Source organism: Phyllobates terribilis, unplaced genomic scaffold (genome assembly GCF_046119375.1).
Source record: "Phyllobates terribilis strain yellow unplaced genomic scaffold, ASM4611937v1 Scaffold_5__5_contigs__length_657084704, whole genome shotgun sequence".
Classification (NCBI taxonomy): domain Eukaryota; kingdom Metazoa; phylum Chordata; class Amphibia; order Anura; family Dendrobatidae; genus Phyllobates; species Phyllobates terribilis.
In genome coordinates, this window is record NW_027362765.1 from 231,510,829 (window position 1) to 231,533,438 (window position 22,610).

General features: G+C 41.9%; 2 protein-coding genes across 4 annotated transcripts in view; one reads left to right on the top strand and one right to left on the bottom strand.

The window, feature by feature from the left end:
• Positions 1 to 3,633, top strand: part of SNX21 (sorting nexin family member 21) — a 28,616-nt gene extending 24,983 nt beyond the window's left edge. For all 3 annotated transcript variants that reach the window (XM_073683894.1, XM_073683895.1, XM_073683896.1), the window contains exon 4: positions 282 to 3,633. In XM_073683894.1, the coding sequence (XP_073539995.1) occupies positions 282 to 971 (690 nt within the window). In that variant the 3' untranslated portion in view covers positions 972 to 3,633. The remainder of the gene's footprint in view (positions 1 to 281) is intronic.
• ACOT8 (acyl-CoA thioesterase 8) lies at positions 1,485 to 22,456 on the bottom strand. Its single transcript, XM_073683897.1, has 6 exons — positions 22,208 to 22,456; positions 19,989 to 20,125; positions 14,763 to 14,988; positions 8,468 to 8,625; positions 3,222 to 3,413; positions 1,485 to 1,773 (listed from the first exon to the last, which is right to left on the bottom strand). Exons 1-6 carry the CDS (start codon positions 22,327 to 22,329, stop codon positions 1,655 to 1,657), a joined length of 954 nt encoding a protein of 317 aa, XP_073539998.1. The 5' UTR covers positions 22,330 to 22,456; the 3' UTR covers positions 1,485 to 1,654.
• Positions 22,457 to 22,610: the final 154 nt, after the last annotated feature.

The window sequence follows — 22,610 nt, forward strand, 5'->3', positions numbered from 1 at the left end:
CCAAAATCAGGATGGAACAATCAGAGGAAAAGTATAATAGAAACACGTCACCACTTCTACATTTTTCACCCACTCCTAATTCTGGTTTACAAATACTGACCATGTGAACGTGGCCTTAGAGCTACATTCTAGTACTAGGGGCACTGTTTATTTCAGTACGATACGTGCACTGCAGCTTGTTGGAAATATACAGAATACTATAAGGGAATTATAATTTGACTTCTTTAGTTTAGTAGTAAGTATTGAGTTTTTTTTAATCTTCTATTCTTCTTTTCTCCTAGCTGTACACAATTTACCTTCTGCATTCGGGGCAGTATGACCCTTCCCCAGCCTTTATCACTTGCCGATACTCCGATCTTGAACGTTTGAGAAAAAGCCTGCGCTCACACTATCCTGATGAGATGACGTCTGTCTCCTTCCCTCACAAGCGCTTGCACAAGAACTTCACAGCGGAGACCATAGCAAAGCGTAGCCGTGCCTTTGAACAGTTCCTGTGTTATGTGTCCTCGGTGCCCTCTCTGAGACAGTCTCCAGAATTCCTGGGCTTCTTTTATTTACAGGACATGCAAAAGGCGCAGCATCTTACCTGCACAGGCTTATATCAACTGGCACTACCCCTATGGATGAACTGTTGGCGTTTACAGGAGAAGCTTTGTCCAATGGGTCCCTCTACTCACAGACTACTTGTACTTGCCGGACTGGTGGTTTGCCACCAAGAGATGGATTCTCTAGCAGATGCACAAGCATTCAGTGAGCGAGCTGTTGTACTTTTCCGGGATGCACAAGAGCAGAATGTGTCTTTTCTCATTTCTTTCCTACAAGCTCACATACAGCTATCATGGAGAGTAGGAGTGGACAAGAGAAGTTCTGAAGCTGCCCTACTGAGGCTTCATGAGGCTGGACACCCCACACAAAACGCTCCCACGCTGAAAGAGCTGCTCGTGAGAGAGACAAATCGTATGACTACCTAGAGGTGGCCATGTTGGTTCAGGCTGCTCATCACAAGGAAGCACAGAAGCAGAACAACTGAAAATAACATAACTAATCCTCTTGTCTGAAAGTGCACTGCTATAGCCAAAAGCAACAAAGAATTTGCACTAAATGCCTTTTCAGGCTTCAAAAAAACCCTCTACTTTGGATGTTCAAGGTGAACTTGTACAGATCCGGTCACGTTTATGAAAAGGACAGCAGTTGGGTTATGCCCTCCTCTGTTTTTGATGGTGCCTTAACAGTCATTTTCAGACTGAGCGTGCAATGCACAGCACAATGACCAAATCATCAATGGGCCAGTGCAGAGCAGCAACTGGTCAGTGTGGAAAAGGGAAAATAATGAGCAGACAGCCCCTGCACTTGTCCATATAGCAATTTGTGGACATGAAAAAAAAAAAGTCATTATATGGCCAATGGAACCCTAGCCTTATGGATGAAGGGCATTATTACATGGGGGGGGTGAGGGGGAGGAAGGAGTCTGACTCCACAAGGTCTTCAATAATTAGAACAAATTTATTAAAATATTTTTTTTGCTATTTACAATTAAGAGGATTAGATCATTGATGCTGGAGCTGCATCTGAAGATCTAGACAACATGTCAGGAATGCATTATTCACATCATTGCAAGAATTAGACTGCTGTATTCAGTAGATCTGCGGTGTATTCAGAGTTTACTAGTCTGAGGAGTCTGCCTTACACGAAAGACACCCTCCTGTGCACATGTGACGGCCAGCACTCCATCTCTTCTCCAAAGGCGTCCATGCACCAGTCCCCGGGAGTTGCCTGTTACAAGAGACATGTAAATTAGAACAGAACTGTATTCTTATACTCTAGTCCATGTTATGGCATTAGATAATAATCCATATTATGTGTATTACTGTGAACGAGCTCTACCATTGCTTATTCCCACAATAAGGAGCTTTAGTAAATCGGATGTAAAGGAAAATTTGAGCACTTACCTATATATATTTTTTTAAAAAGGGGGCAACGTTTTTTTTAAACAAACTTTCCCAAAGCCTTAGCTAGACATCCCATGAAGTGTAGACACAGCACCTAACAATCTTAAACCTTCTTGTCTTTGTGTTTTTAATACTTCCAATATTTGGTGCAATTAGAGGCAATTTATTGTATGGCTGGAATAACACTTGCCATGTTTTTTTAAGCAGAAAAATATACTGCAGAAATGTATGCCATATATTTTTGTAGGAAGTATATTCATAAAAGGGTTTTCTATGCAGAATTTCATTGCAGACACCAAATGTGATAAGAAATCCATAGTGCAATTCTAGTACTTTTTTACTGTTGCAAATTTTATGGTGTATTTTTACTTAACTGAATCAGCCTAAATGATATCTGCTTTAGGCTAAAATCACAGGCCCAACTGCACTTTAGCTTAAAGTATACATTTGATGTTTTCACTAACATAAATTAACATTCCCATAGGCCTCAATTGGCTAAGGTGTGTGTTCTTAAGGATTCCATTGGGCCAGTATGCATCGGTGTACCATTATTAAACTTTGTAGGGAAGCACAGCAGCTTGTACTTTTCTAGATGGCAGGCTTCTGCAAAATAATGAATGGCATGCTGAGGAGGGGGGTTGGAGGGTGGCAATAGCTTCCTGCTGGACAGATACCTAGGTATCCATCCATCCAGACTGTTAGGTGCATATGCTCAGGAGCTTTATGCCCGACTGTAGCCAGAAATGCAGCTTGCAAATAGCCTTTAGTTAGTCCAATTTGGTATAAAATAGCGGAACTGGAGGCTCCAAAGCTAAAGAAGTGAAGTGGATGACCACTATTCTGTTGGTCATAATACTGAAGGATTCCTATGGGGGCCAGTTACAAGAGGAGTAGTAATCTAAGTACAATATATACACTATAGCCCAGATTCATTAAGACTGGTGTTTTGTACAGAAGTCTTATTGAAGGAAGTGTTGTAGTAAGAGGTTCCAAATTCATTAAAAGGCCATGCCTCAATGAATTTGGCGCATCCTTCAACCGCCATGCACCACTGCCAGAAATTTTACACCACTTTATCAGTTATGAACATTTCTTGGGAGTACTTGTCCAGGCCCTGTCGGGGGCTGGTTGGGACTGGCGTCAAAAAACATCAAGTCTCAACAATTTTATGCAATTTAAATTTTCAAACAGTTTCACGCCAGAATTCTGGTGAAAACTGCTTGATGAACCGGACCCTATGATTACTTTGTATTCTCCAATTACCACACTCACCTGCCCAGTGGCTTTCACATTCATAAAGCATCCATTCATCCGCCCTGAATGGAGCGTGGAACCACATGGAGTGGTCGAGCGAGACCATAAATTTAATTTGAAGCTGAAGATGGGGAAGTATCGCGGTTCCCAAGAAAGAGTAGTCTGAAATATAGGCAGCTACGCAGCAGTGCAATCTCATGTCACCCGGACCTAGGACGCAGGGCGGGAGGTTCAAGGGAGAGGGGAAAAAAAAGGAAAGTTTAACTATAATGTATAGAAGTGTATTTATGATTTACTCATGTACTTTTATCTGTCCAGGAAAGAAGTCCATTGCTTTTTACTGCATTTGTATAACATGTAGACCATGGCTAGAGCATTTTTATAAGCAGATTGTAAAACCAACATTTTATAAATAAAAGATAAATGGATAGTTGTCTGACTGCATTAAACTCCACACCTTTCTCAAAATCTCAGACAAGCTAGAGAAGGGAAGGTTCATTAAAGGAGCACTCTAGCAAAACTGGGCAGCTTGCACTTGCTTTTCACCCATTCCAAAAAACAGCTGCATGTGATCACGACTGCAGTTAATAGTCTTGGCTGCGCCTGCAAACAAAGCTGGGGTCTATCCGATATGGTAGCTGGTGGGCTAAGGGCAGCTGGCTTCTTCTCACAATTAAAAGAGCTGCCTGGCACGACCATTATACTGGGGCATCAGAAATTACATGCTTACTATGCAGTGTTGGAGGAAGGAAGTCAGGTGTGCACCTTTTCTGCATGCTGGGGAACACTGGGACCGGAAGCTACATTGACTCTCTGGTACCTGCACAGAACAAAAATTGAAGTCTGTGCCCATAGAAGGGCAGAAAAGTGCAGAGGAGTGACAGCAGGCAGAATGTGCAGGTGTGGGATTTCCAGCCGCGCACCTGACGTAACAAGCACACAGTGAAGAGAGGGGAGAAGACATGTAGTATAATGTAGGGAGGAGGCAGTCTTATCCTCCAGGCAGCATATGCCCCATAGCCTGGAAGATCTAATTAAAGCAATAAGATTTTTACAGAACAAGGCATCATCCATGAGGCATAGATGTATGACAGTTTCAGCTGTCTACAACCTGTATGCCCATATTAATAGCTCAAATGGGGTGACAGATTCCCTTTAAGGTGTTAGCAGTGATCGGAGCTTAAAGGGGTATTCCCATCTCAAAGATCCTATGTAGTGAGTAGTAATAATATTAGAAAATACCTCCAATTGGAAACGTAGTATAGTTTAAGATTCACTGTCTTTTCTCATGTGCAGGCTTTGCAGGACCTTGGGTATTCATGGTTGCGACCACTAGCTGTCTCTAATCACTGGCTGTAACCATGGATACCCAAGGTCCTGCAATGCTTGCACATGAGGAAAGACAGCGAATCTTAAACTATACTACATTTTTAATAGGAGGTATTTTCTAATATTACACACATATTGGGATAGGATCTTGGAGATGGGAATACTCCTTTAACTGTAACAGGCAGATGGTGGCTATGCAACTGTCTGAGCCACTTCACATGCAAGCACCTGACATAGGATGTACCAATACATACTACAGTGCTGGTCACCATTATTGGCACACCTTCATTTGTTTTTCATACTGTACACTATTCTCAGAAATAATGTACCAAAGTTATAGTCAGGATTTTTTAATTGGTCCAAAGTAATAAAACATTGAAATTGCAAAACGTATGTTGAAAAACAAAGAAGAAACAGAATAAACAGCATGTGCAGCAATAAAGGCCCCCCTAATTAATACTAGGTTGCACACCTTTTGGCAGTGCTGACTGCCTCAAAGTTGCTTGTAGCCATCTAAAAGCTTCTTGCACTTCTCAGCTGGAATTTTCTCCCACTCTTCCTTTGCAGTTTGTTCAAGCGCTTGGATGTTTGCAGGGTTCTTTTTCCCAATGGCAGATTTCAGCTTACCCCAAAGATTTTTTTCAATGGGATCAAGGTTAGTTGCTGGCCATTTTAAAACAGTCCATCTTTTTTCTTTCAACCATTCCTGTGTAGTTTTGGATGTGTGCTTTGAGTCATTGTCTAGCTGGAGGACCCATGATCTTCGACTCAAACCAAGTTTTATTACACTGGGTAGGACATTTCGCTCTAAAATCCTTTTAATCGTTCTGATTTCATGATTCCTGTGATACAGTCAAAGCCTCCAGTACCAAACGCAGCAGAGGAACCCCACAGTATTGTGGATCCTCCACCGTGCTTAATTGTTAAGGTGTTCTTTTACTTATAAGCTTCATTGCACAGTCTGTAAACAAACTGTTGCTTTGCAAAAGCTCTATTTTTGTTTCATCTGTCCACAGAACATTTTCCCAGAAGGATTGTGGTTTGTCAAGGTACTCTTTGGCAAAGATGAGTCTTTCCGTTTTAGGTCTTTTCTTCAGCAATGGTTTCTTCCTTGGCCTTCACCCATAAAACTCCGCTTGGTTTAGTGTGCGGCATATGGTACTTATTGAAACCATGACCCCAGACTGTTCCAGGTTGGCCTTCAGATCTTTGACGTGGTGTTTTTACCACCATTCGCACAAACCTTCGAAGACATCAATTCCCCCTCCACACACAAGTCCAGGGAGGTTCTTAATGGTTCCATGCTTGGCAAACCTCTTAACATTGCACACTGTTGAAACTGGGATACCAAGGTCTTTGGAGATGGCCTTAAACCCTTTGGAAATCCTGTTTGCTAATAGCAGTTCTGATGTTCTCAGACAACTCCTTTTGTCTTCACCCTGTAAACAGGGCCTACCATATGGCTTTTTAAAACACTGAAGTCATCATTCATTGGCTAATTCATGTCACATGGGCACCGACAATCACAGAATCTCTTGTGATTTACCACAGGCAAGTCAAAATATGTTTCCATACTAAGTTGTTTGTAATTTGCTCTTTTGTATTTAACACGAGTGTCTATACAAACAAACTTTCACTTTATTCATTTTTTTTCAGGAGATATTCCACATTATGTACTTAAGCTTCATGGGTGCCAATAACTATGAGCAGGACTGTATGTTGGTACAGCGGGTATGGAAAATATTCAGACCCCTTAAATTTTTTACTCTTTCATTGCAGCCATTTGGTAAATTCTAAAAAGTTAATTTTTTTTCCCTCATTAAAGTACGCATTGCACCCCATTTTGACTGAAAAAAACCAATGTAGAAATGTTTGCAAATTTATTAAAGAAACTGAAATATCACATGGTCATAAGTATTCAGACCCTTAGCTCAAAAGGGTGCTTCTATTCAATACTGAGCAAGAACAGCCATGAGTCTTCTTGGGAATGATGCAACAAGTTTTTCACACCTGGATTTGGGGATCCTCGGCCATTCTTCCTTGCAGATCCCCTCCAGTTCCATCAGGTTGGATGGTGAACGTTGGTGGACAGCCATTTTCAGGTCTCCAAAGATGCTCAATTGGGTTTAGGTCAGGGCTCTGGCTGGGCCAGTCAAGAATGGTCACAGTTGTTCTGAAGCCACTCATTCGTTATTTTAGCTGTGTGCTTAGGGTCATTGTTTTGTTTGAAGGTGAACCTTCAGCCAAATCGGAGGTCCACAGCACTCTAGAAGAGGTTTTCATCGATATATCTCTGTACTTGGCCGCATTCATGTTTCCTTCAATTGCAACCAGTCGCCCTGTCCCTGTAGCTGAAAAACACCCCATAGCATAATGCTGCTACCACCCTGTTTCACTGTTGGGATTGTATTGGGCAGGTGATGAGCAGTGCCTAGTTTTCTCCACACATACCGCTTAGAATTATCACCAAAAAGTTCTATCTTCGTCTCATCAGACCAGAGAATCTTATTCCTCATAGTCTGGGAGTCCTTCATGTGTTTTTGAGCAAACTCTATGCAGGCTTTCATAGGTCTTGCACTGAGGAGAGGCTTCCGTCGGGCCACTCTGCCATAAAGGCCCGACTGGTGGAGGGCTGCAGTGATGGTTGACTTTGTGGAACTTTCTCTCATCTCCCTACTGTATCTCTGGAGCTCAGCCACAGTGATCTTGGGGTTCTTCTTTACCTCTCTCACCATGGCTCTTCTCCCACGATTGCTAAGTTTGGCTGGACAGCCAGGTCTAGGAAGACTTCTGGTGGTCCCAAACTTCTTCCATTTAAGGATTATGGAGGCCACTGTGCTCTTAGGAACATTGAGTAATGCAGAAATTCTTTTGTAACCTTGGCCAGATCTGTGCCTTGCCACAATTCTGTCTCTGAGCTCCTTGGGCAGTTCCTTTGAGCTCATGATTCTCATTTGGCCTGACAAGCACTGTGAGCTGTGAGGTCTTATATAGACAGGTGTGTGCCTTTCCAAATCAAGTCCTATCAGTTTAATTAAACACAGCTAGACTCCAATAAAGGAGTAGAACCAGCTCAAGAAGGATCTCAAGGAAATGCATGTGACTTAAATATGAGTGTCTGAGCAAAGAGTCTGAATACTTATGACCATGTGATATTTCAGTTTTTCTTTTTTAATAAATTGGCAAAAAATTTCTACATTTGTTTTTTTTCAGTCAAGATGGGGTGCAGAATGTACTTTAATAAGAAACAAAAAATGAACTTTAGAATTTACCAAATGGTTGCAATGAAACACAGTGAAAAATTTAAAAGTGGTCTGAATACTTTCCATACCCACTGTAAAGTCGTTAAAAGGTGTTGTCCTGGGGTTACTATTTATGACCTCTTCATAACTTGGGAATAAGAAAAACATTGTTAAGGCCTTAATCCAAAAACAGAGCCACACCAATCTGTAGGTTGTGCATTACCCTGTAATGTACCCAACCCAGAGAGTGACAGCATACACTTTATTGCCTGCAATGTTTTGTAGGGGTATTTTGTCAAGCATTTTTGGTTCCTAACATTAACCACGATGAAGCTGGTTTTCAAAATGAAAGATTTTATTGATGTGCCATGTTACACTGGACAACCTATAAAATACACTTAAGTTATAGAGCTGGCACATCACATGTACACAAATACAATTATCCACCTACTGCAACTAAACATGTCTTGCCCTGACTGACACTTTAATGATTATTACAAATAATGCTCTAAGGTCAAAGTCAATGTGCAAAGTTCACCTGTGACAAGTTGCCATTGTCCTGCATGTGCAGAAGCGCTTAAAATATTACATTAGAAACACGTACATAAAAGGTCATTACAATAAGCAACATATTCACATAAAATACACATGCTTGTGTTATATATACATACACAAGTGTCTTACTGGCATTACCTATCAATCCTTTTGCTCGCACCCAAAACATCTGCCGTGGTTCCTGCGGCATACGATGGAACATGTCAGGTGGGTTAACGGGTTTGATCTCAATAGGAACATCTTGTGCCAAAATTTTATTGAGTCCTAGCCTGTGCTTCTCCACCAGATAGGGATCTCTAAAGATAAAGGACATTAGACCACTTAAACTATATTCATGTCCAGGGTCATTTTACTTTGGGTATAAAAATTAAAGAGTAACTTTCAAGAATATGCTATCTTGTATGTACATGAACACCATTTCATGACTTGTATTCTGCATTGTCATCAGTTTTTTTAAACTACATACGGTCTCTCAATTTGCAATTGACTCTGAGGTGGTGGGTGCAAACAAGCTGCTCTGATCTCTCCCATACAGAGCACAGTACACGGGGATGGATGCATGCTCTTTTTAAGGAATAGAGTACAGATACCAGCAGCCAGGTTAATTAAACTACATTACAGAACTGTCAAAATGTGACTGATGCTGTGCGATGAGGCTACAGACTTGTTAAGCACACAGGAAGGTAGTGCCGAGCTGTGTTTCCTCACGCCTCCTCCTTCCTACAGTGTAATGGGCTGTGTTACAGGTCACCACACGGACCTGGAAAGTCCACAGAGCATTTTCTTTTCAGAGTGGATGGTGAGTTCAAGAAGCAGGTGAAGTGTTTGATAAGTGGGGAAGGAGGCAGATCTGATATTAAAAGTTTCTTATATTCACCTTGATTGAAAGCGTTTGTTGTATAGTCCCTTTTGGAGGCTTATTTCAGATGGCTTGACTCCATGCATTAGAGTTCGATCTACATAGAACTCAGATGGAAGTTTAATTTGATCGTGCTAATGGGTGTTGAATTATTTCACAAGAAGCTTAATAGAGCAGCAATAACTAAAACATATTGTCACAGATGCCAACTTTACCCTCCGAGTGACAGAGCCAATTTTGAGCTTAATGCCCAAGTCCCATTAAAAGTCTGACCCGTGTCACCTTGTGGTGATAATTCTGGAAAGATATACATTACAGACCAAAAGTTTGGACACATCTTCTCATTTACAGGTTTTCCTGTATTTTCATGACTATAAAAATTGTACATTCACATTGAAGGCATCAAAACTATGAATTAACACATGTGGAATTATATACTTAACAAAAAAGTGTGAAACAACTGAAAATATGTCTTATATTCTAGGTTCTTCAAAGTAGCCACATTTTGCTTTGATGACTGCTTTGCACACTCTTGGCATTCTCTTGATGAGCTTCAAGAGGTAGTCACCGGAAATGGTTTTCCAACAATCTTGAAGGAGTTCCCAGAGATGCTTAGCACTTGTTGTCCCTTTCGTCTTCACTCTGCGGTCCAGCTCACCCCAAACCATCTCGATTGGGTTCAGGTCTGGTGACTGTGGAGGCCAGGTCATCTGGCGTAGCACTCCATCACTCTCCCTCTTGGTCAAATAGCCCTTACACAGCCCGGAGGTGTGTTTGGGGTCACTGTCCTGTTGAAAAATAAGTGATGGTCCAACTAAATGCAAACCAGATGGAATAGCATGCCGCTGCAAGATGCTGTGGTACCCATGCTGGTTCAGTATGCCTTCAATTTTGAATAAATCCCCAACAGTGTCACCAGCAAAGCATCCCCACACCATCACACCACCTCTTCCATGCTTCACGGTGGGAACCAGGCATGTAGAGTCCATCCGTTCACCTTTTTTGCGTCGCACAAAGACACGGTGGTTGGAACCAAAGATCTCAAATTTGCCCTCATCAGACCAAAGCACAGATTTCCACTGGTCTAATGTCCATTCCTTGTGTTCTTTAGCCCAAACAAGTCTCTTCTGCTTGTTGCCTGTCCTTAGCAGTGGTTTCCTAGCAGCTATTTTACCATGAAGGCCTGCTGCACAAAGTCTCCTCTTAACAGTTGTTGTAGAGATGTGTCTGCTGCTAGAACTCTGTGTGGCATTGACCTGGTCTCTCATCTGAGCTGCTGCTAACCTGCGATTTTTGAGGCAGGTGACTCAGATAAACTTATCCTCAGAAGCAGAGGTGACTCTTGGTCTTCCTTTCCTGGGGCGGTCCTCATGTGAACCAGTTTCTTTGTAGCGCTTGATGGTTTTTGCAAATGCACTTGGGGACACTTTCAAAGTTTGCCCAATTTTTCGGACTGACTGACCTTCATTTCTTAAAGTAATGATGGCCACTCGTTTTTCTTTACTTAGCTGCTTTTTTCTTGCCATAATACAAATTCTAACAGTCTATTTAGTAGGACTAACAGCTGTGTATTCACCTGACTTCTGCACAACACAACTGATGGTCCCAACCCCATTTATAAGGCAAGAAATCCCACTTATTAAACCTGACAGGGCACACCTGTGAAGTGAAAACCATTTCCGGTGACTACCTCTTGAAGCTCATCAAGAGAATGCCAAGAGTGTGCAAAGCAGTCATCAAAGCAAAAGGTGGCTACTTTGAAGAACCTAGAATATAAGACATATTTTCAGTTATTTCACACTTTCTTGTTAAGTATATAATTCCACATGTGTTAATTCATAGTTTTGATGCCTTCAGTGTGAATGTACAATTTTCAAAGTCATGAAAATACAGAAAAATCTGTAAATGAGGAGGTGTGTCCAAACTTTTGGTCTGTACTGTATATATCACAGTGATGGGATTTTTTTTATGATAACATTGTTAGCAGCAAATTTAGATTTAAAGTTTATCAAATTTTAATATTTTCACAAAATAAAATTAAAGTTAGACACTTTTAAACTTTAAATACTTACAGGTGTATCTCACTAAATTAGAATATCATCAAAAAGTTCATTTATTTCAGTTCTTCTGTCCAAAAAGTGAAACTCATATTATATAGAGTCATTACAAACAGAGTGATCTATTTCAAGTGTTTATTTCTGTTAATGTTGATGATTATGGCTTACAGCCAATGAAAGCACAAAAGTCATTATCTCAGTAAATTAGAATACAGGCTTGAAAAATGTTTTTAAAATGTGAAATGTTGGCCTACTGAAATGTATGTTCAGTAAATGCACTCAATACTTGGTCGCGGCTCCTTTTGCATCAATTACTGCATCAATGTGGCGTGGCATGGAGGCAATCAGCCTGTGGCACTGCTGAGGTGTTATGGAAGCCCAGGTTGCTTTGATAGCAGCCTTCAACTCATCTGCATTGTTGGGTCTGGTGTCTCTCATCTTCCTCTTGACAATACCAAGGTCAGACGAGTTTGCTGGCCAATCAGGCACAGCGATACTGTGGTTTTTAAACCAGGTATTGGTACTTTTGGCAGTGTGGACAGGTGCCAAGTCCTGCTGGAGAATAAAATTTCCATCTCCAGAAAGCTTGTCGGGAGAGGGAAGCATGAAGTGCTCTAAAATGTCCTGGTAGACGGCTGCACTGACTTTGGTCTTGATTAGGGTTGAGCGAGTATGTTCTGTCCGAGTATGCTCGGGCTGAGCTCCGAGTATTTACAGCTGCTTGGTGATATGGTTGAATCGCTCCCGTGTGCATGATTTGCAACTGTTTGACAGTTATTACATGTGAGGAATGTCTTTCTTACATTCCTCACATGTAATAAAGCTGTCCAACAGTTGCAAATCATGCACACGGGAGCGATTTAACCTCATCACTGAGCAGCTGTAAATACTCGGAGCTCAGCCCGAGCATACTCGGCGAAAGGGTTAATAGAACATACTCGCTCAACACTAGTCTTGATAAAACACAGTGGACCTACACCAGCAGATGACATGGCTCCCCAAACCATCACTGATTGTGGAAACTTCACACTAGACCTCAAGCAGCTTGGATTGTGGCCTCTCCACTCTTCCTCCAGACTCTGGGACCTAAATTTCCAAAAGAAATGCAAAATTTACTTTCATCTGAAAACAACACCTTGGACCACTAACCAACAGTCCAGGTCTTTTTTTCCTTGGCCCAGGTAAGACACTTCTGACGTTGTCTATTGGTCATGGGTGACTTGACACAAGGAATGCGACACTTGTAGCCGATGTCCTGGATACGTCTGTGTGGTGGCTCTTGAAGCAATGACTCCAGCAGCAGTCCACTCCTAGTGAATCTCCCCCAAGTTTTTTAATGGCCTTTTCTTAATCCTTTCAAGGCTGCGGATATCCCGGTTGCTTGTGCACCTCTTCCTACCACACTTTTTCTTTCTATTCAACTTTCCATTAATATGTTTGGATACAGTCCTCGGTGAACAGCCAGCTTCTTTAGCAATGACCTTTTGTGGCTTACCCTCCTTGTGGAGTGTGTCAATGACTGCCTTCTGGACATCTGTCAAGTCAGCAGTCTTCCCCATGATTGTGAAGATTACTGAAACAGACTAAGGGACCTTTTTAAATGCTTAGGAAGCCTTTGCAGGTGTTTAATTATTTTAATTTACTGAATGATTTTTGTGTTTTCATTGGCTGTAAGTTTTCAAGCAAGATAGTTAAAATATAACATTTATTAGATATACATTAAAATTATTTCCTATCAAGTAAAGAACCCAAAAGGGCCAGATAGTGAACCCTGGGTCTTCTGAATATTTCAGTCTCCCCTAACGAATCTACTTTAGGAGGAAACGTGTTGGGAGCAGGATACCTCCAGTATGTTTTGGTCATGAAGTTTAGGATGACATCATACCAGGATGAATCAAGCCATGATGCACTTTAGGATTGGGTGAGATTGTTTCAATTTGTTTAATATAACAACAACCCTAAGGATTCCTTCAGTGGTGGCTTTGTTGATTTTCCCTGACATAGTCCACGGTACCTTATTGAATAGAGGTCATGTGGGATTCTAATGTATAATCCATGCTACCTTTTGTGTTTAAAGGACACATGCGAGTTTATTGTATACCTATTTTTGAGCGCACACATGGTATCCCTATATTGACATGTTGAGGTGTGTTTCGCATGTATACACCATCATAATTTATTGATGGTAATTCAAAAGACCTAGGGTTCACTATCTGGCCCATTAGGGTTCTTTACTTGATAGGAAATAATTTTAATGTATATCTAATAAATGTTAGTTAAAATATATCTTGCTTGAAAATTGAGTATTCTGGTGGTTACCCCGATAGCTTGTTATATATTCATTGGCTGTAAGCCATAATCATCAGCATTAACAGAAATAAACACTTGAAATAGATCACTGTTTATAATGACTCTATAAGAGTTTGAGTTTCACTTTTTGTACTTAAGATAAATGAACGGAAATAAATTAACTTTTCGATGATATTCTAATTTAGTGAATAAAGTACTTGTATATATCCTTAAAGGGAATGAGACCATATGCTGGTGTGGTTGGCCCTGGGTTCCTCCTAATGCAGGACAATGCCAGACCTCATGTGGCTGGAGTGTGTCAGCAGTTCCTGCAAGATGAAGGCATTGAAGCTATGGACTGGCCCGTCCGTTCCCCAGACCTGAATCCGATTGAGCACATCTGGGACATCATGTCTCGCTCCATCCACCAACGTCACGTTGCACCACAGACTGTCCAGGAGTTGACGGATGCTTTAGTCCAGGTCTGGGAGGAGATCCCACAGGAGACCATCCGCAACCTCATCAGGAGCATGCCCACTTGCTGAGTAGGCAAAAGAAAAGGCCTCCCTAGTGATTTGGGGTTTTGAGGCTTTAACCCATTACTTGCCAAATTAGCAATTTTCATTTTTTTTTTTTTTTTTTTGGACCTAATTAGAAAATCTTAGCCGCTAGAAGCAAAAAATTAGGCGTCCCAAAAAAAAGGACATTGGTAGATAATGGGTTAAAGCGCACCTGTCAGCAGGATTGTGCTCAGTAAACCACATACACTGTCAGGTGGGCGACATTACACTGAGTAAAATGATACCTTGGTTGATGATATCCGTCCTGTGGTTCTTGTGTAATCTTTACTTTCAGTTTGGAGATAATGATATGCTCATGCTGTGGGGGGGCGCTCTAGCTGGTGCTCTGCTTACATATTCAGCTATATGCTCTTATGACAACTCACTGATCTGCTTCCTATTTTACATCTAGTAGTGTGGGGCTAGGTAACATAGGGGCAGGTCAGTGAAGGCACAGTCGTATGTTACAAAAATGTGAGCACTATAGGATTATTAGATTTAGCGCTGTGCCCACTCCAGTCTCAGGGTCGGTGATGGTCCTGGTTTTCATACTCCCACTGATCAGAAAGTGATGGCATATCACCTTAGAGGATAGATTAAATGTTTAAAGAAATTTTCATGACTAAAAACACAAAAAAAAAAAAAAAAAAAACCACACCATAACTTACTTTAAGTATTTGTAGATCAGCTCCTCCCGGGTGAGCAGCTCTTCAGGGAAAGGGACGGTTGGCATAGTGAACTGATGCTGCAGGGGGCTTTCTTGGGAGCGGTGGAAGGAAGCCTGACAGGTGAGGATCGGTAGTCCATGCTGGACTGCCTTAACTGACCGTACACTGAAACTTCGCCCATCTCGTGTCCGCTCCACTTGGTACAACACTGGAACCTTGGGGTCCCCTAGTGGTGGACATAAGCAACAGTTATTGTAAGGGAGAAGACAGACCTCTGGCACCCATTTAATATACCGTAAATAGAATAGGAAAAGATGGCTCTGCGACTATTTAGGACTGTGAGCTGCCAGCAAAAGTTATCTTATGGGAATCAACTGCACAGCTGTGGAGTATGGCATATGTGGAAAGAGGACAGCTGAAAGTGGCTCAATGACTCCTGTGTGATCGTGGGTGGGCCTAGTACTGCGAGGAGAGACCCCTGTGAATGGAGCAGAGCAGCAGGACCAGGCACAAGGATGCGGCTTCCTCAGTCTGCTGTGAGGTCCCACAATCGTCCATCGGTGTAACATCACCAGAATCTCCCTTTAGCCCTTTCACTGGAGGAAAAATGTCCTGACTTTTATCAAACCACTCTAACCAGAAACAAACTTACAAAAAAAACACTATAAAACTCATGTTTTTGACAAAGTCAGACAGAAGCAAAGTGCACAACACCCATCCTAAAAATATGATATGCAGAGTTCATACATGCCACTTATGCCTTTACATGTACATATTTCTGTCCTTGGCCTACGGGTGCAGAACACTGTCTGAAAGGGAACAATCCCTTTAACCTTAAGTCCTAATATTCCCAATGTCACATATCACATACATACTAGACAGTAAGAGTTTAAAGTGGACCTGTCACTTGCCATACATAGGTAGTTTTTAGGCCAGGACTACATGGTGACGAGTCAACATGATTTTCTGTCACCAGTCACAAATTGTAAGTCACATGCGACTGCGACTTGTGCGAGACTTATTTGGCCTTTATTTTTTAATGGCAAAATCACAGCTCTAATATAGCGGCCCAACAGCAAGTTACACAATTTGTCAATGAATTATTGTCATGCGTCACAGTCTAGCCCCAGCCTTATCTGGTGTAAAGGTCACAGTCATCCTGAATCTGCTCTATTGTTCCTTTAATATGGCCCCCTCTTGCCTGTAATCTAGTCTTCTTAGCCAAGTGGGAGTGGTTCATAACTCCTCTATGAGAGTCTTCTTGATGATAATGCTTAGTTGGGCAAAAATTAGATTTATATAGAAGAAAGAGGGGGCATCTCAGGAACGGAGAGGCACAGGAGTAAAAAAAAAAAAGCCATATTTAGAACAGGGTTAAAAAAAAAAAAAAAAAAATGTGACAGAGTCAAACTAGTAGGTGCTATGATTTAAGATGATAATTGATCTAAAAAGCATCAGTTTTTACTATTGTTGGGGCTAGATATTCCGGTCTTTGTTAGCAGATGCAGGCATCCTACTAAATTCAGAAGTTAGTCTAACCCTTGGTTCACACACTGGCTATTTGGTGCAGTTTTAAAGCACAGATTTTCCACAGCATTTTACAATACAATAAGCAAAGTGGATGAGTTTTAACAGAATCTCATGCACCTGCTGTTTTTGTGTGGCACCCGCCTGCAGATTGGCTTTTGCTTTTCTTTTTATATGCAGCATGTAAAGTTCTGTGGCAGAAATGCACATTTTTTGACATGGACTTTACATATTCATTTCAATGGGGACCCTAAATCTGCAGTTTATAAGTGACCTGGTGTTGTCCTGTTGTGCTTTTTGTTAATTGCAACAAAAAACAGATGTAAAAATGCATAAAAAGTGCAAAAATTATGCACAGATTTTTTTGCAGTAACTGCAGATTTCATTTTAGAAATCTGCATATAAAAAAATCCTACCATATATGCAATGTGTGAACCTAGCCTAAGCATGCTCTTAGAAATTCCAGATAGCTGATATATTGGACTAAACTACTCCTGGCATACAACACTTAGGAGCTCCTGCTCAGGGGGCTGTACAGCAGTCTTCCACAGTATCCCTTTAAACCTGTAGAGACTATCAGCAGTTACATTCTGATGGGCTCCTTAGGGTTAACGCTGCTTCTCATTAGGGCAGCATGTATGTGCACACGATCAGGAATTGCTTGCACAAATTTCTGCACCTCTTGGCAGCAAAAACATTGCGGAAAATCCACAGAGTTTCTGATGCGTTTTTTGTGCGTTTTTGCCACGTGTTTTTTCCAATGCATTGTATTGGAAAAATGCAGGCCAAAATGCACAAAGAATGGACATGCTGCTTCTTTTTCTGCACATGAAATTCAGTCAGGAAAAATCCTGATTATGTGCACCGATCTTGCAAAATGTCATAGGAAATCATGGGATAAGGTTTGCAATGTGTTTTTGGCTAAATTCTGTGCGGAAAAAAAAAACGAACAAAAAAAACGCACCAAAAATAGCTTAGGGTATGTGCGCATGATCAGGAAATGCTTGCAGAAATTTGTGCAAGGTTCTGCATCTTTTGGCAGCAAAAACGCTGCGGAAATTCCGCGTGTTTTTTTGCATTTACATGCGTTTTTGCCATGCATTTTTTCCAATGCATTGCATAGGAAAAACGCAGGCCAAAATGCACAAAGAATGGACATGCTGCTTCTTCTAATGCAAATGAAATTCTGTAAGGAAAATTCCTGATCATGTGCACAGATCTTGCGAAAACTCATAGGAAATGCTGGGATAAGGTGTGCAATGCATTTTTTGGGGCCAAATCTGTGCGGAATTACAGCATCAAAAGCACACAGTGTGCACATAGCCTTATAATGGATTAGATGGTAAAAAGTGGCAGACATGGGGAGATATGTCGCTGGCTCAGACCTTTCCTTATAAGCAAATAGAGACCTGATAAATAAGATGCGGGTGGAAAGAGTGGTCTTTAAAACATAATTTGTGTAAAACTGGAGCCTGCTGTCATTTAATGCCCTCAGAAGTTGTCAGCAAATGTAGCCAAGTTCCCTTTAACCAGGCACATTGTAATTTTTTTCATTTGTACATGTGCCTTGAACAACTAAAAAAAGTTCTCTCCTACAGGTGTCAAAATAATTAACGATTTGAAAAAAAAGATAGATAGATATCTATCTATCTATACACACACACACCGAATATACTTTAGTGTAAGCTGAGTTTTTCAACACATTTTGTGCGCTGGAAAAGCCCCCCTCGGCTTATACTCGGGTATATAGAAATGCCGTTGGTGGATAGTGGAGGGGGGTTGGGGAGTTGCGGTGGCGGAGGAGTGGGGCGAGTTGCTGCAGCTACCGCTTGTGCCCGCTGCTAAAGGGACATGAATATTCCCTCTTCTCCACTCCCATGGGCGTGGAGAAGAATGAATATTCATTCTCTTTAGTAGCGCTGAGCCGTAGCGCCTGCTACTAAAGAGAATGCATAGTCACTCTTCTCCATGCCCATACCCATAGTCCCAGTGTGCAGAGGAGTGAATATGCTGGCAGCTCACATCAGCGTCTAAGAGCGCATGGCTGTGACGTCATGCGCTGCTCAGATGCTGACATGAGCTGCTGCAGCAGAACAGGACGCAGCGCTGGAGTAGAGGTGAGGAAGTTAGACGAGTAAGTGTTTATTTTTTTATGTGAACAGTTATGGATGCCATAAATACCAGGATTGAAAGGGGGGGGGGTGAGGGGTGCCATGCATACCAGGATTGAGAGATGAGGGGGCCATGCATACCAGGATGGGGAAATTTACCAGCAGCTGCTGCATTTCCCACCCTAGGCTTATACTCGAGTCAATACGTTTTACCAGTTTTTTGTGGTAAAATTAGGTGCCTCGGCTTATACACGAGTATATTTGGGGCTTTATATACATACATTAAAAAATATATATATTTTTTTTGCTGATATTGGAGGAAAATGTAATTTCACTTTAATTGTATTTTTCTATACTTTAACGATCACAAAGGACTTCTTGAACATCATAAATTGCACTCCACTTTCCATTGAAATTTTTATGTTTTCAACATTTTTTTCTCAACACGGGCGGGGCTAGAAACAGCAATTTGGACTGGTGGTATTCTTTATTATGTTTGGTTTTTATTTTCTTACTTTTTTTTCCATTTATTTCAGACACTAGTCCAACTCAGAGGGTTTAAAATACCTTTGGTGGGGGGAGGGGCATTTGAACACATTTATCTTACTCACTTACATAGCACCATTACTTCCACAGCGCTTTACAGACATCATCATCACTGTACCCATTGTGGCTCACAATCTATATTCCCTATCAGTCTTCAGCATGTGGGAAGAAACCGGAGAAAACCCACACAAACATGGGGAGAACATACAAACTCCTCGCAGATGTTGTTCTTAGTGGGATTTGAACCAAGAGCTGCAAGGCAACAGTGCCAACCACTTAACAACCGTGCTGCCCTAATGTAATGAACTCTTCCTCTCCATGTCACTCAAGGTTCGGCTTTTGGACCTCAACAGTATACATCTCCAAATCATTGTGCCCTTGGTGGATTGTGAAGATGAAGACTTCATTATTAGTGATGAGCATGTGCACTCACCACTTGAGTGACATCGGGGCTGCTCGGGCATACATCGAGCTCCGCGGGTGCTCGAGTCCCAGCCCTGCACGCCTCGTGGCTGTTAGACAGCCAACAAACATGGAGGTATTGCCTACCATACGTTCTTTTTATTGCAAATTTCCCTTCTAACTGGGGTTGGTATATTATTTTTCTTAGGACCCAGCTATCACATGATCACCAGCACCGGAGGAGAAACTCCAGCTCATGCTTTCTAACCTGTATACACAACACTTGTTCAGCACTATATACAGCAATCAAAAAACAGAAATGGTAATATGCCATGTCTGCCTACTCTATGGGGAGTACAGCTGTGTCTGATAGCTGTATATCCTGCCACCATAACTGCATAATCTCATGCAAGCAGCTTACTCTGAATTGACGATTTAGAACATAATTGAAGAGTAAAATGCAATTTGCACAGGATTTTAAAGTCCATGCCAGTCCAGAGCTAGTCAAATATATTTATAGACCAAAAACACACACACACACACACACCACAAAATTAAAGCAAAATGGCCTTTACTGCTATATAAAGCTCTGTGATGAAAACAGATTATATTAATGCAAGTAAAATGGTATACCCATTACCTGTTCGTACAAAGTAGCAGTGAAGAGAATGGACATACTCTACATCACTCACAGAGCTAGCGGCTGCCACAAGTGCTTGCCCAACAATCTGACCACCAAACAGTCTCTGCGTGGTAGGGACCCAATGATGAGAACCTCTGCAAAACAGCAAAAGACGTGTTCACACATTTATAGGTCGTTTTGGCACTGCAGATTAAAGATGTGCCAAATTCATTAAGAGGCGCCAACCCTTCCATGAACTATGCAGATCTAACTCCAGGGCACACTTCATCCTGATTGGCATGTGAAATGCCAGTCTTGCTGAATCAGGGCCACTGAGGCCAATTTACTAAAGTTGTTTAACTTTTAGATAGACTGCCTAAGACAGCTTGTCAGATCCATCACAGTGGTTCATGCTAGATGTTGGATCTGGCACATTTTTAGACTGTCAAGTTTACAATAAGCAAACCAAGATGACATCATTACATCAAGTTTACATTAATTGGTTTACTTTGGATCAAAAACTTTTGGGACATTGTGGAGGACTTTAGATCACTTCCATACCGAGTGTATTGAAAAAATATGTCTAAAACACATAGTAAGTGTGGAGCAAGGCATATAAGACCACTCTTCCTGAAAGTTATTAAAGATCCACAATGACCCCAACTAATACTGAGAACAGAGCTCTGGAACACGGGAAGCAGGCTCTATATAGCGCCATCTTGAATAGAGTGAAGGTGCGTATGCTTGACCTCTGCTTCAGTCATTCTTTTCTGCAACAGTCCCATAGACAAAGTACAGTGATCCAGATCAGCACCCCATTTTTGAGTAAATTGGTGGTCTTAGCAGTTGGACCCCAAACATCAGTAGGTTATCCCCTATCCAGAACTTTGTTGATTGGGACTAATCCTCTGAACTAGTATTCTGGCACAGAGCTTAGTAAATCAGTCCCACTGTGTGACACCATCTCAAAGGAATAAGTTATAAAAGGGGTTTTCTCATCATAAATAGGTAAAATTGCATGCTAGTAAAAACAGACAACTTTGCAATTTACTGCTTATTATAAGGTATATTCCAAGATCCTATCCCAATATTTAGGTGTAATAATAATAATAATAATAGCAAATACCTCCAATTAGAAATGTAGTATAGTTCTTCTGATTCACCATGTCGCTTACCCCTTGTGCAGAGGATTTCTTTAGCTTAGGTATCCATCTTTACGACCACTCAGAGTGACAGCTGTTAGTGGTTGTAATCATGGATGGCTAAGGTACTGCAATGCCCTGGACATGGGGTAAGAGACATAGTGAATCAGAAGAACTATACTACATTTCTAATTGGCGGTATTTGCTAGTATTATTACACCTACTACATATTGGGATAGGATCTTGGAATACCCTTTTCCATCCTCAAGAAGCGGGATTTCTAATTTCATTATTTACAACTCGTTGCCTTGGTTAAAGGCCCTGCCGCAGTCAGGGGGCGTCAGATTCTGAGGCAAAGAGCGTTCTGTTGCAATCTGTTTGATCTAGAAATTACAGACGATGCCCAGAACCCTGCGCTCCCCGGATACAGCAGAAGCACATCGGCCTCCGTGTACACCACGTGAGAGCGCATGATTTGGGGCAGCAGCGGAGCCATGTCACTGGCCTGAGCAGCTGCAGGAGGAACGTGAGATTACGTACACTGCACAGCTCTTTGCAGTGACTTATGACTCCAGAAAAGAGGAATATACTTTCCTTATTAGTTTCAAGGGAATGTCCATTACAAATATTTAAAATATAAGACAAAACGAGGCCCTGGCCGTGCAAGGTATAAGAAACTAACAGGGCAGGAAACAGTCGCCTGACACTCACAAGTCCTGCTGATTTATTCTAGTTTGGATTGGCTGCAGCGGTCATACAGTACTCCCTGAAGAGGTACACCGGCCGCAGTACACAGATCAGGTGGGGTCCAGTAAGGGATTCTTTCATTTTCAGCTCTGCCATTTATTAATGGACGACACCCATCAACAGTCTCCTATCCTGGCACTTCGGTTAGATGCCTCTACCCCCAGACCATTGAGCGCTGATGCAGGGCTGCCCGGCCACCTGCCTGCACCAGGTCACTCCATGAGGCCAGTACAGACAGGGCCTCCCCTCCTATGTGGTGCAGCTGGTATGGAACTACAAGTCCCAGCATGCAGTGCAGCTACATGCACAGATTACCCAGCACTGCGGCGCCGCCACAATATGAAGCACCTGTATAGATCTTTATCTAATGGCTCCAAATTCAGGACGCTGGTGACCAACACGCTCCTCAAATCCTTTGGTCCTTTCTCTTCAGGCTCCAGCAAGTCATCCGGCTGCAGGGAGGCGGCCATCTTCCTAGTCACGTGATCACACGGTCATATTCTGGACTTCGCCCGACAACTTAGAAGCACAAACTCCAGCTGCAACAACCGGAAATGACGAGAGGTAAATAAAACAATCTGCGCATGGCTATTGGGTAAGCCCCGCCCATATTTATAGCTAGTTCTCATTGGTTATTCGGACAAGCTGCTGATTGTTGCACTTCCGCCTTATCATTTGCGACATTGGATTGGGTCAGTCTCTGACCACGTGCCATGCATTCTGGTTATTGATTGGTTTAATAGCTCGTGTC

Coding starts and splice junctions, on each gene's coding strand:
- ACOT8 (XM_073683897.1), bottom strand. CDS start 22,329: ATGGCCGCCTCCCTGCAGCCGGATGACTTGCTGGAGCCTGAAGAGAAA. Junction 14,989..19,988: donor CTGCTACTTTGTACGAACAG/GTAATGGGTATA, acceptor GTCCACCACTAG/GGGACCCCAAGGTTCCAGTG. Junction 1,774..3,221: donor ATGTGAAAGCCACTGGGCAG/GTGAGTGTGGTA, acceptor CTCTTGTAACAG/GCAACTCCCGGGGACTGGTG.